At 40.0% G+C, this 12,608-nt stretch overlaps 1 protein-coding gene across 2 annotated transcripts in view; it reads left to right on the top strand.

Annotated features, from left to right (window-relative positions):
- The window catches only part of LRMDA (leucine rich melanocyte differentiation associated), a 707,689-nt gene extending 695,708 nt beyond the window's left edge, over positions 1-11,981 (top strand). Inside the window, exon 9 of one of the 2 annotated variants that reach the window (XM_074592366.1) lies at positions 9,494-11,981. In XM_074592366.1, the coding sequence (XP_074448467.1) occupies positions 9,494-9,573 (80 nt within the window). In that variant the 3' untranslated portion in view covers positions 9,574-11,981. The remainder of the gene's footprint in view (positions 1-9,493) is intronic. The other variant, XM_074592367.1, reaches the window with a different exon arrangement.
- The last annotated feature ends 627 nt before the right edge of the window (positions 11,982-12,608 follow it).

Below are 12,608 nucleotides of genomic sequence, written 5' to 3'. Positions count from 1 at the left end.
AGGGCGTGTGGAAAGGAGCGAGTAACGGCATGCAAAGAAGGTTCCCTTAACTGTATCATAATGTGACAGCAACACTATTTCATTATGCTCTTTAATTTTATTTGAGAGACTTTCTTTCCCAGCTTTAAAAATAAAAAGCAACTTGTCTTTATTTCAGATGACTCTCTTGAGAAATTTCAAACCAGTTGAGCCAGACTGAATTTTGTATGGCTTTTTTTTTTTCCTAATGTGAACTCCTCCAGCAGGAACACATTTGAGATCCAAAAGCAAGTTTTACTCATGAGATGAGCCAAATTTATGTCTAAACTCTCCAGAAGGGCCCTGCTGCTCAAATTTTTTTCACATAAGAATTTGTAATTTTATTGGAATGCTTGCAGACTTTCCGAACAATTATTCCAAAAGTTTGCTTTCTGCCCCATAAATCATGGTACGTTTGTTTAATTCTATCGTAGTTACTAAAAGAGCTTACTTCCCTCTTTTTTCCCCCGTCACATTTTACTGCTAATGCAATCTGTGCATGGTTAAAGTTTGGGAAGTACAATATAATTATACTCACTTTCTGTTTTTTTAATGACCCTGTCATTCTTTATGGTTTAACTCCATTGCTGATTAATGTAAGTATTATTAGTGGAGTGTGGCCCAAAATATAGAGCAGCCTACAGAAATGCCATTTTTGCATATGTTAGCCAAATTAACTGAAAATCATCTAAGTTAATGTGGTGAGTGTATACTGAACAGCTGAACTTTAATATATGGTAGGGATGGGATTTTACAACCTCCTTTTCCTCCACCATCCTGAATATATTAAAAGTGTCACTTCAGTGATCAGACTCTTGCATTACCAAAAGTAATAGAAACATCGTTTGAAACAGCGCTACAATTTAAGTTGTGAATGTGAGAGAATAACAAGTGCCACCCCAGCTGCAGTGGAAGCCGCTGGTGTAGACGGACGGTCACCTCCCCCCATACAACATTTTGAGCCTTTTGTTCAGACCACTACCCAGTGACATCCTTTTGTAGCCATCTGTGTACACAAACTGATGCTCACTGAGATCAGTCCACCAGAAGTCAGGCTCCTGGGCGAAAGGCTGAAAGCAGGGGTTGTATAAATATAGGCTTTGATCATGACAGAACAAGAAATTGGCTGCAAAACTAACAAACAGTATTGCTTTAATTGTCATATCGGAATATTTAGTTTGCTGGTGTGGTCCGTTTTTTAGACAAATGCATGCTGCCCTCTAGTGCTGATGCTCCCGGCCTGACGCTGCCTGACGGGAGGGAAGCGGGGAGACGGGGCTGTCCTGGCGGGGAATGGCTTTTTGCTGGTTACTGCAATTGCTAGTCCAGTTTGGGGTATTTGGTCATTAATAGAAGAAAAGTAAGCTCTTGTGACATTGGTTTAGAGATGAAGGGTATTTTAACAGATGAAATCTGACTTGCATTGGATATTTACAGTAATTCGTTCTGCCTTTACTACTTTTATTTAGACCACATATGAGAGAATGAGATACATGAAGTGTTTTAAAAGACTAAAAGAACTGTGAACCCATACTGCCTTTCCTCCATCCCCTTCAAGGGTATTCAATATATCCAAAGTTAAGCATCAGTTCACCCATAATATCTGGCATGCTGATGCTTTCTGTGCGCTTAAGTTTCTTTGACTGCACTACCCAGCTGATGATAAAATTTATGTGTCTGAGTAATTAAAAAAAAAAAACAACCTGTTTGAAAATTTCAACGTATTCAACAAGAAATATTTCATCATGAGGTTGGCATTAATTCCATCCATGACATTATTTGAGAGTGCAAAAATGGTAAAGATGCACTGAAGAAACAAAAGCATTTAGGTTTTTTGTTTGGTGCTTTTTGCTTCATTTTCGCTAGAGCGAGACGTCTTCCCCCCACTAACATATTTCTCTGATGATGGTTACAATAAGCATGGAAAGATTCCAAAGAAATCCCAAGTGTAGGACCTTAAATTGTAACAATGATACCCGGAGGAGTACGGAACTGGTTAATGATTTAAAGTATTATGCCCTAAATGCTCCTATTTTAGCCAACAGTAGAGAATCTGTAGACAGCACATGCCCAGATCAAAGCTGATCATGTCAATGTCATTCAAGGAGGGAGAGATACCCTCCTTTCCCCTTACTCTCCCCCCTACCCTTTTTTTAAACAAAGTATGACATCTGAGGAACAGTGTGTTGATTGTTCCACTGCCAGGATACGCATAATGGAAACATTAGCTCCAAGATAACTTTTAATCTGTCAGCCTAATGGCTCCTTAATGTGTGGAGGGCTTTAAATGTATGTCAGCCAGGGCTGTATAAAGTAATATAGTTTGTGGCCTGAATGGATCTAGATGACTCCGCACCATGACACAATATGGTTTATTATTAAGTATCAGCTCATCAGCTTATTCCCACGGACTTGGACAAGCTTCTCAATTTTCCAGTAACAGATTATGTGAGAAAAAGCTTGCAGTGCATTTTTTTCTTTCCTCTTTTTTCTTTTACGTTTTCTTTTTTCTTCCTTCACCCCCCCCCCCCTTCTAAATTACAAGTTTCATCCCCAGCTGCACTGGGAGCCCTGAAGTGTATTTACAGCAGGCTGCACTTTATCACACATCAGCTTGACTGCTAGTTTACACTGAACATTTATGCAGCTCCCTTGGCCCGGGACGCAAACTTCACATCTTTGTATTCCTATCACCTTCATTGCAAATTTTTCCAACATCCTCTCCCTGTTGACTGCTTCCCCTCCCCTCCCCTACTCTCGCTTCCCCACGTACTCCCCCTTTTCTTCCCCCCTTCCTACAAACAGGCCAGTGAGACTTGACATGTCGCAGTACTTGTCTGTGCAGGATACTTGCAATAATTCAGTGTCTTAGTTTGCCTGCTCTGATTCCTCTCAGCTGTAACTCTAGGTGTATAATTCCAACACCACTGCTGTAGACTGGGCTTGATTTTGTGCTTTTTGGTAATTCTTTCAGTCTGAAAGACTGCTTTGTGCCCCACGCTGTAGGGTGTCCAGAGGAAAATATTATCACTTTTTGGCATCCCTGTGCCGGGAGCAAACCAAGGAGGTAATTCATCTCCCCTGAATGTGAAGGTTACCTTCCTTCGGTGTGGCCCACAGAGACAGGGAGAATCAGGATCAGCAGTTTGCTACTGGAGGAATGTCCTTTTCCAGGACACGTACAATGGACCACATTCCCTAATCCCTGGGGACCTCTTTGGGAGTACTGGGGGACCACTCTGTGAGTATTGTGGCCATGGTGTGGGAATTCTGCTCTGTCCTCAGCCTTCTCGAGCACAACCCGATCCCTTTATGCACAGGCAGTTTTAGAGGCACTATGTGTTATTTTTGGTTACATTTAGTGTTTCTATCCTCTTAAAAATAAACTAATTACTTTATAACATAAGGGAATTTCGTATTTGTGCATTTGTTATTTGAGCACATGTAGGTGTATTATGATGCTATGTTAGAGAATTTTTGTTTGGTTTTGGTTTATTGTTATGATATTTCAGGTCTTTATAAGACCCTTCTACAGCATTCAGCTGTAGCACAACCAAAGGCATTCCCATCCTTATCTGTTGTATCCTCCTCTTTCTGTTGTTCCCTCAGCTCTGATTTAAGGAGTCTAGATCCTGAGTCTTGACTGCAGCTTGTAATCTGGCATTCTGGAAACTGTGGTTGCAACAAACAGATTTAATTGTAGTAGTCAGAGATCCCTTCACATTAGCGATGACAGCTGCAACTCTTCTGTTCTTTTCCTGTGTCACGTTGCAATTACTGAGCTTCAGCTTCCTCATACTGACAGTGGTTTGTTTGCTGGGGCAGGGTGAAGAGTGGACCTCTCTGATTTACATACTTGGCTGCTTTTGGGAGTGACCCAGGTGATCCTTTACACCTTTTCTTATCTTCCAAGTGATCTTCTCAGATTCCTGTGTCAGAGAGGTCATAGGCTGGAGCATATTCAATAGAAACAATCTTTTTGTTCCACCAGTAGATGACATGGAAGTACAAAAAGTCTGTCTATAATTTCCTCCCTTCTTGTCCTATAAGCTTAGAGCTTTAAATTTTTGATTAAATTTGGTCCATTTTACAGAACGTGGACCACCACCAACAAGCTGTTCTTTTATGTTATTGGCTCTAACAGATCCCCAAAAGCAAAGGATTTTTTGTTTCTAATTGCTCAAACTATTGTTCTTGTTTATAAAAATGTATTTCTACAACTATGAAGGCCCAACTATAAATAAATGAATGTCAGCAAGTTAAAGCAGATGAATGAACATAAGAAGACTCAGTGACTTGGACAAACACTCAATGTTTTTGGGGAAAAAAAAGTCCCTTTTTTTTTTTTTTTTTTAACATTTGTGAATTATCTCCCTGATGTTACAGCCACAAGTCACAGCAGAACTAAAAGAGCTCTACTCCAGTCCAAGTCAACTTTCTGTTTATTCTTTCTTTTCTGTCGCTGTTAGTTATTTAGCATCTCTCCTCTCCTCCCCTCCCAGGCCCCCACCGTAGTGTGCTGTGAAGCTTTACCTGTATCTGTGCTCCCCAGATTTCAAGCTGATTTTGGTAAATGTCAGGCTAATGTTTTTATAGTTTGGGGTTTCTTTTGTTGGTTTTTGTTTTGTTGTTAGAATTTCCATGAAGATAAATATAAACTGAAAAATTACTAAACTCCTGTACAAAGGGTTTGGTTTTTTTTTTTGTTTCAAACCAGCTTTACTTATCCTTTAGATGAAAGGTTTTTAAGAGTTTTAAATTAATTCAACGGATAGAAGTGTTTTGCCTAAATCAGTAGCATTGTAGACTTGAAACTGTAGATGGGTATTTATTCTCCTCTAAATGTTGTAGGTAGGGAATTATTTTCATTTAAAGGAAGTTTATATTAATATTTAAGGGAATTTTGCAACTTCTGTTCATTAATTGTAGAAAATGCCCAAGTGCCTATGAAAAAAATGATAATGGTGTTGATATTTCATCCTGAAGGGTCTCAAAACAATTTACAGATTGGTAGTATAACCACACTGAAACGCACCCAGCTTCTTGGTGGAACATGGCAGCTGTTTAATAGCCCATAGCAAAACTATACAACAGCAGGTTGTGGAAAAAGACATGAATATGGATCAAATACAAATTGGCAGTGGAGGATTTAGTTGCTGTACTCAAATTAAAGTTAGGCAAAGTGGAATTCTGCTAGAATATTGAGTCTGCGTGTGAAGTGCTACACTTTATCTGACCACAGTTCCTAGCGTGAAGACCTGTGGTCAGACCATCTGAAAGACAGGCAGGGACTGTCGGATGAAATGTAATCCCTGATGTATGCTGTAGACCAATGTGTTTGGCAAACAAATTTAATTGTGAATACTTTGCTGTTTGCACTTGCAGAAGGGTTTATTAAAAACATTTGATGTTAAAATGGGTGCCTGAGGGGGGGATCTTGGGCAGATGTGGCAATAGATTTTGAAGGGGGTGGCAAAAGTTTTGGCTTGACTACTTAGTTTTAGTAATTACTTTTTGCAGAAAATGGAATGCTAGTGGAGAAGGCTGTGTTGCTAACAGCTGCCCCAGCTGTGATGGCTGAGAGGTGTTTGGGTTTTTGTAGATGAGCATTTCTTTGCTAGGAAAAAAAGCGAACCAAGAAAGGCAACAAGATGCTACCAGACAATAATTCCCTCGGGTCACCGTTGGCCTGAGCTGAATTTTGACCTGTGACCGAAGCTGTGGGATCTGTAAGTCTAGCACATCCCGTTTCAACTTCTTTTTACCATTTTCCATATAATACATGAAGATCTGCAAACTTTTTTTTGCTCTGGGAGAGTGTATGGAAGTCTGACTGCACTATAGCTCTCTGCAACACGTGCCCGATTTAAAAGGAGCAAACATGACTTGAACAATTTTTCATGTGCTTTAGTATGCATGTATGTATTTATTTATTTATTTGGATAATTGAGTTTTCCCTCAGCTAAGGAAAAGCTGGTGTTGCTGACATTACAATGTGTTTGTGAAGAAAGACTGATACCACAACACATGCAAGCAACTGCAAGGTCATTACTTACCCAGCATAATTAGAACATCCATTCCGAAGGGGGAAAACATTTAAAAGATAAAGAGTGAATTTAAAAATGATTCTTCCCAATGCATTTTTTTCATAATTATAGTTTTAACAGCTTGTGCTGATGGTAGGAGCAGCTACTTAAGAAAAATTAGAATCCTCATTCGGGGAAGATGATCCCTCAAGAGACCTTGTGTTGTCATTTCTCAAGAACCACGAGCAGAAACCTCATTCAGGATGCTGTGTGTTGTTTTGATGTATAGGGGGTATACTTAGCTTATTATGGCCAGTGCTGGGTATTTTAATTAAAAACCACCACAACAGCCACAGATGTATTGTTTCCCCCTTATTCCTCCCCTTGTCTGTGTGCAAAACCACAAGTGTACTCCTGCCCTGAACTGCAAGGAATGAATACCATAGCAGATAGGCAGGAGAGCGGCTGTAGGTTTCCTGAATTCATGTGTGACATGCCTTAGCATCAAAATTCTCATTGCAGCACACAAGCCTTTTGTACTTCTCCGAGTTTTCTGCGGTTGCCAAAGGGAGGTGGGAAATGGAGAGGGAAAACAAAACCAAACAAAAAAACAACCAGTCACCGCATTTAATTTATGAGCAAGATTATTGTTTTACAAATAACCTTCATGATAAATAAAGTCTCATGGCAACGTTTTCAGCCGTGCTTTTATCAAGACTCTCTGAGCGGTGTGTGTAATATGCCTGGCAATCGAATCACAGCTGTGTGCCTGGGTAGGGAATCTCTGCGGAGACAACACTTCCTTAATTTAAACAATTGTAGGCTGCAGGAGTTCAAAAATTTCAGCTGACTTTAACTGTCACTAGCCCAAGCACCTTTATCCCCAGGCGAGCAGCAGCAGCTGGATTTCATTTCCTGCTGCCAGACTGTCCGACATCTTTGCTGAACATCCCGGGAACTGAGCGTCTTTACTTTAAGGATTTTATTCAAGGTGACAGCTCCTCACACTTTAGTGTTCAGATCACCTCAAGTAGCTGAGATATCAGTGAAAATGAGAGCACTTCTCCGGCAAACTCCAAATTTAGATTGACTGAGGTTATCCTTAGGCCTCTAGACCCAGCCTCCTCGACAGCACAGGCCTGCCAGTAACTTTAAAACTACAGCGGAGTTTGTAATGATGTCTGGGGAGAAATATTCTGCCGGAGCAGTGGAGGATACTATAAGCGATAGGAAATGATGTCAGATTTAGTTAGGGCTGGAGACAGTGTTAGAATATACTTGGCATAATATGGCACCGGTATCTCTGTCAGCATCTCTGTTTTCTGTCACCGCACACAATCCCAGGCCTGTCTGTAGCCCTGACAGTGTCTTTTCAGATCAGGTTATTGCCAACTCGGAGAGTGGCTCAGCGCAGCGCCATACAGCCCCCTTTGTTTGAAGTCTGCCCTTTTGTCATTAATGCACTTGATGTCTATTTAAATCTGACGGTGAATGCAGTATCTGTTTTCCTGTCAAGAGATCATTGACAATATTAATACCTCATGTCCTTGCCTCATTTTCTAAGCGCTGACACCTAGCTACAGTCTCCAGCATTCATCAAACAGCACTCTCTCACCAGCATCTCTATAAACAGTCTTGCTTCCAGTCCTTAAGAAATGCGGCAGACCTCAAACAAGACTTTTATCAATGCCAGTGAAAAAGGAGTCTGAAGAATGCCATTAATAAACTGTTCGTATCCTTTACATTTGGAGCTCTAAATGGCCTTGTTACCAACCTAATGCCGGCTTCAGTTTGACTCGGAATATCATCTCTTTAGGGGGAAAAAAATCCTTGCTTCTCATTAGGCGCTTCTTTAGGAATGAGGGTATCATCCCTTGAATGTGGAAATTGCTCCACTAGTGAAATTATTGAAATTGAAATTATTGAAGAAAGCTCCGTGGAGGAGGGGAAAGGGATCAAGCACTGCACCATATAGTCTCCATTTGCGTTATCCTGAAGAGAAATGTGTTTTTCACAACAAGTGACAGGCCTATCAATTTATTTTTTTTTTTTCAATAGGAATACGTTACTATCCCGATGTCTTGGAAAGAAGAGCATGGGTTAACATTAATCTTGTACAGCCCATGCCTTCCAAGGCTTTAGTTGCTTATCTGATGCACGTTATACTGGGAAAATAGATGCAGAATATAAAAGCTTGCATACTTAATTCATACTGCAGGTGCGCACAGTATTTGCTGCGTGAGTCCTGGAAAGCCAAAACAGCAATGAATTGAGGATCTGCTCCTCTCCCATCTTTACCCTTTATGTAAGGCGGTGTTTGTCTCCTTTGGGCGAGGTTATGTTTGCCCTTACGGCGGTGAGTGAGCCAGGTTCTTCAGTGATTGCTGTGTTAAGACACTCCCGAGGTAGAGGAGACTCTTTCACCTTCCTTCCGTGCGTGGGAGATGACTTTAATTTGACTATACGTGCCTGGGGGCACAAAGAACAACTCTGCTAGTAAAATTTAACATCTTTGAGGATGTTCACAGGTGGGATGTGACTGTGAACTTACGCTTTCACATACCACTTAGTACCACCAGAGGGGATGCTTTTGAACAAGGTAGTGGGATCTACAGGTATGTGTGTCTCTCTCGCAGCACTTAAGGCTTCCTCAGGCATCTTGCTGCCTGTACCCGCTGAGGATAATGTGCCTCGTCTCCCAAAAGCAGCGTTCTGGCTAATTGTTGAAAGCATCCTCTACATACTGATATTTAGCATTATTTATAATTGCATCTTGCTCATGCGATGTTGTTTGGAGAGCTACTTTGGAAATGTTTTTGCTAAATGATTATTCGTATGGCTGGGAAAGGCGCTGGAGTCTGGAGGGCTAGCCATTAGGAAGGCCCTAGGTCTAGCTCACGTCTGTTGGTGACTTCCCCTCTGGATTTCAGCCAGTCACTTCAGTTCTCTGCAAAGCAGGGATGGCTTTAGGTGCTTGTAGGATGGCTCTGTGAAGGTTTGAAAAGTTTTTCCTGGATTCACATTAAACTGTAACTATTTGCTGTTTTTTTCTTTTTGGTTTTAATCATCGTGAACATGTAGCAGGGAGATTACAGAGAGTACAAAACATAACTTTGACCCTGACTTTCTGGTCTTCAAAAGCAGGAGAGAGATACTGTGATTTAAAATATAGTGTATGATGTTTCAGTGTTATGTTATTCCATTTTTTGAAGACACTCGTGGATGTATGTTTAACGGGATAGGTCGTGCAGGTATTTGAACACATTTTCCCAGTGGATTCAAAACTGCCGATTGAAATGGTAATACTGAATATTTCAAATGCACAAACATTTTTAGCAGGACAAGAGAAAACTATTCCCTTCCCGCCTTCAAATTTCCCTAGTTATGTGCTTTATTTGCATATCATGCCACCGTTGTCCTAATGGTAATTAATTTCCTTTTTATTCTAGGCATTTTGGGAAAATGCCGCTACATTTACTATGGAAAACATTCCGAGGGCAACAGATTCATCCGAGACGACCAGCTATAAAACACAGCGTTGTTTCATGCGTCTTCAATGCCTCCACATACGAAGCACAAATTGCATCTAAATTTTAAGCGTGTAACTAAAGTCCTCCAGTGCCTTCTGCTGACTTTGCCAAGCCTGTCAAGATCATCCTTCTATCTTAGTCTGAGTAGTCACACAGAGATTGACATGATTGCCTTTAAGCAGGTCCCATCCACCAGTGTGACAGACAGCTGCAGCCGAGCACCCGGCCTGACAGGAGGAGCACCGTGATGGATTGCCTGGTCCAATTGCCGCTCGCGGAAGAGCAGGGGTCACACCTGGGGCTTCAGTGAGCATGCTCCGTCGGCTGGCGCCTTAGCAAAAGCAGCGCGTTTATCTCTAGCTGGCCTGTTGAGCAAAAGTGGCTGGCGATATCAAAAGTGTTTATAAAAGAGAGAGGCTATAATTTCAGATGAAAAAGCCCTTATCTGTTCTTCTTTTTTGCCCTGTGAATTAAGTGCTTGTGTTTCTATCATCTCATATATGCTTACACAAATCCTTTCACAGTGGTATTTTTTTCTATTTGGTGTCCAGCCCCCCTACCCACAAATGAGCCTAGATGAATTATTTTTTGTCTTTCAACCGGGAAAAAAAATGTATCCTGAAAATATTTTGGCCATGCAAAGTATTTTCAATCTCTATAGTTGTTTATATGCAAAGGAAAAGGATTTAAGCAATTTTGCAGGCAAACAAAATTTGTGAATTCTCCAATTACCTCTCAACATTTACTAACTCTGACCTTCAGAAAAGTGATAATTTTTTTAATGCTGTAGAATAGTGGCACAGCTTAACTGTATGTATGTGGAAGAAGCCTTCAATTGTGATATTGACAGTGTGTATTATTCCTAGTTTATTGCACAAGATATTTTTAACTTGCACGGAGATTACATTTGGAATTAAATGCTTAAATTTGGAAAGAATAAAAGTGCTTAAAAGGAGTGATATAAAATAAAATTACCACCAGATGGGTTTGATTATTCAGAGGGGAGAAAAAGTCCATAAAAGTAACTGGTGGAATTAACAGCTTTACTAATATGTTATAGACACAAATTCTGATTAATCCCTTTTGAGGTCTATGTAAGAAGGGCTACTGTCAAATTTTCAGTGGAAAAAATAAAATTGCATGGCATATTTCCTGCTTTTCTGATAAACAGGTTAGACATATTTAGAATCATGAACTTGTTACTGTGAAAAAAATTTCCAATATGTCATGCATATACTAGATACAACGGGATTGGCCAAGGAATACGCAAAACCTCTGACCTCTGGGCTGTTCCAGGCCCGTTCATATTGGTCCCAGTTAAAAGCCATCACTGTCTGGCTGTTCTTGGCTTGTTTGAAGTTACTTGGTGGTCTTTATGCACTTTCCTGGTTGAAAAAGATGTCAGTTTTTAGAAGCTGCCTGCTTTTGGGGTCCATTATCAGCTACCGTTGCAGGTGGAAGTGAACTGGATATTGAAGGCAATCATGAAGTCAGGTTTGACCGATGAAAATTAATAAGACATTGGCAGAACGACAAAGGAAAACCGCTGCTGAACGTTTTAGGCCTTACTCAGTAAATGGAAGTCTTCACTCATTCTGAAAGTCTATAATAAATCCTTAGCAGATACTTAGAATCAGTGATCAACGTAGAACTACCGCGTTCACACCACCTGTGGTTCAAATTGAGCTCTGAGCTGTTTGCCATACAAATTGTTGTCTGGAAAGCACGTTTTGGCCAGTTGTAACTCCTCTGCTAATGTCATAGATGGCTACAAATGAAATGCCAATTCACATTAGAAGTCCTAGGAGATATTAGATAAAGGAAAACTACGTGCCACCTTTTTTTTTTTTTTGTTTAAAAAAAAAAAATCATTAGAAATATTTAGGGCACTTGTCGTCTCTTGGTTACCAAAATAACAGCAATCCTAGTTTGTTCATATCATATCGTCTGTTTTGGATCCTCCACACATTTTGGCCATGGCATATTACAGGCAGCAGGGTTCCGAATCAGGGTGTTTAGGATAACCTAATGTCACTTTCAGTCTGGTTGCATATACGTTCTTGTCTTTATAAAAGGCTTTAACCCTGCCTCAAACAATAAACAGCACTTGCAAACTGACCGCATGATTTCTCCATCTTTATTTTGCTTGTTTACTTTTCCTAATGTCAAAACCATTTGTATCATTTTCAGGAGTGTTTTCTTCCCCGCAAAGCTTTGGAGGCAAAAATATTTTTGGAATGAGATGTGATCAAAGTCTCTTCCATTGTGGTTTTTGTTTTCACTTGGGGGATTATATACCTATAGTTAAATATGGTAAAGGCTTAATTAAAATTTGCTCAAAGGGAATTCACACTAAATGTCACTGAATCTGGAAAATCTAAAGGATAATCTATGAATACTTATTTTATATTACTAACATGTATTAGGATATTATTTAAAAACAAGCATGGATGTTTATTACTGTTTATGCTAACATAATTCTTTTTTTATATGCAGAGCACTTTATTTTCAGATGTCTTCTGCTGAAGTTCTGTTTTAAGAGATGGCAAGCTTTCCAAACCTGGGGCTGCTATCTACACTTCGTTCTTTCCTCAGTGGGAACTATGCCTGAATTTCTTAACTGAACTGAGTATCATTTAGGGTGAAAGTTGCAGTAAAGTAATCTAAGAGATTCCACTCTCTCTCCTTTACTCCCCCGTCTGCATACATGGCACATCTTTCCCTCTCAAGATTAACTAGGCTATTAAAAATAAAAGACTTGCCAACAAAGCTATAAGGATTTTAAAATGTGTATCTTTCCAAGGAACCACTGCATTCTTAATTCTTTGTGTTGTCACAAAAAAAGTTTTGGCCAGCCGTGTTTCTTGATGGTTAACCATGAGATCCGAGGTGTGCTTGAATAAGTAATATTAAAATACTACAATTTTTTAAAAAAAAAAATCCACACTCCAGTTTTATGTTCAGTTTTGCGATGACCAGTACTTTGGCTTTTGGCAGACATCACATGCCTTCACAAATGAAGACTAGGAGGCGA

Source organism: Larus michahellis, chromosome 6, assembly GCF_964199755.1.
Source record: "Larus michahellis chromosome 6, bLarMic1.1, whole genome shotgun sequence".
In the NCBI taxonomy this organism is placed as follows: domain Eukaryota; kingdom Metazoa; phylum Chordata; class Aves; order Charadriiformes; family Laridae; genus Larus; species Larus michahellis.
Note: the sequence above shows the minus strand (reverse complement) of the source record. Positions and strands in the feature narration are given on the sequence as shown.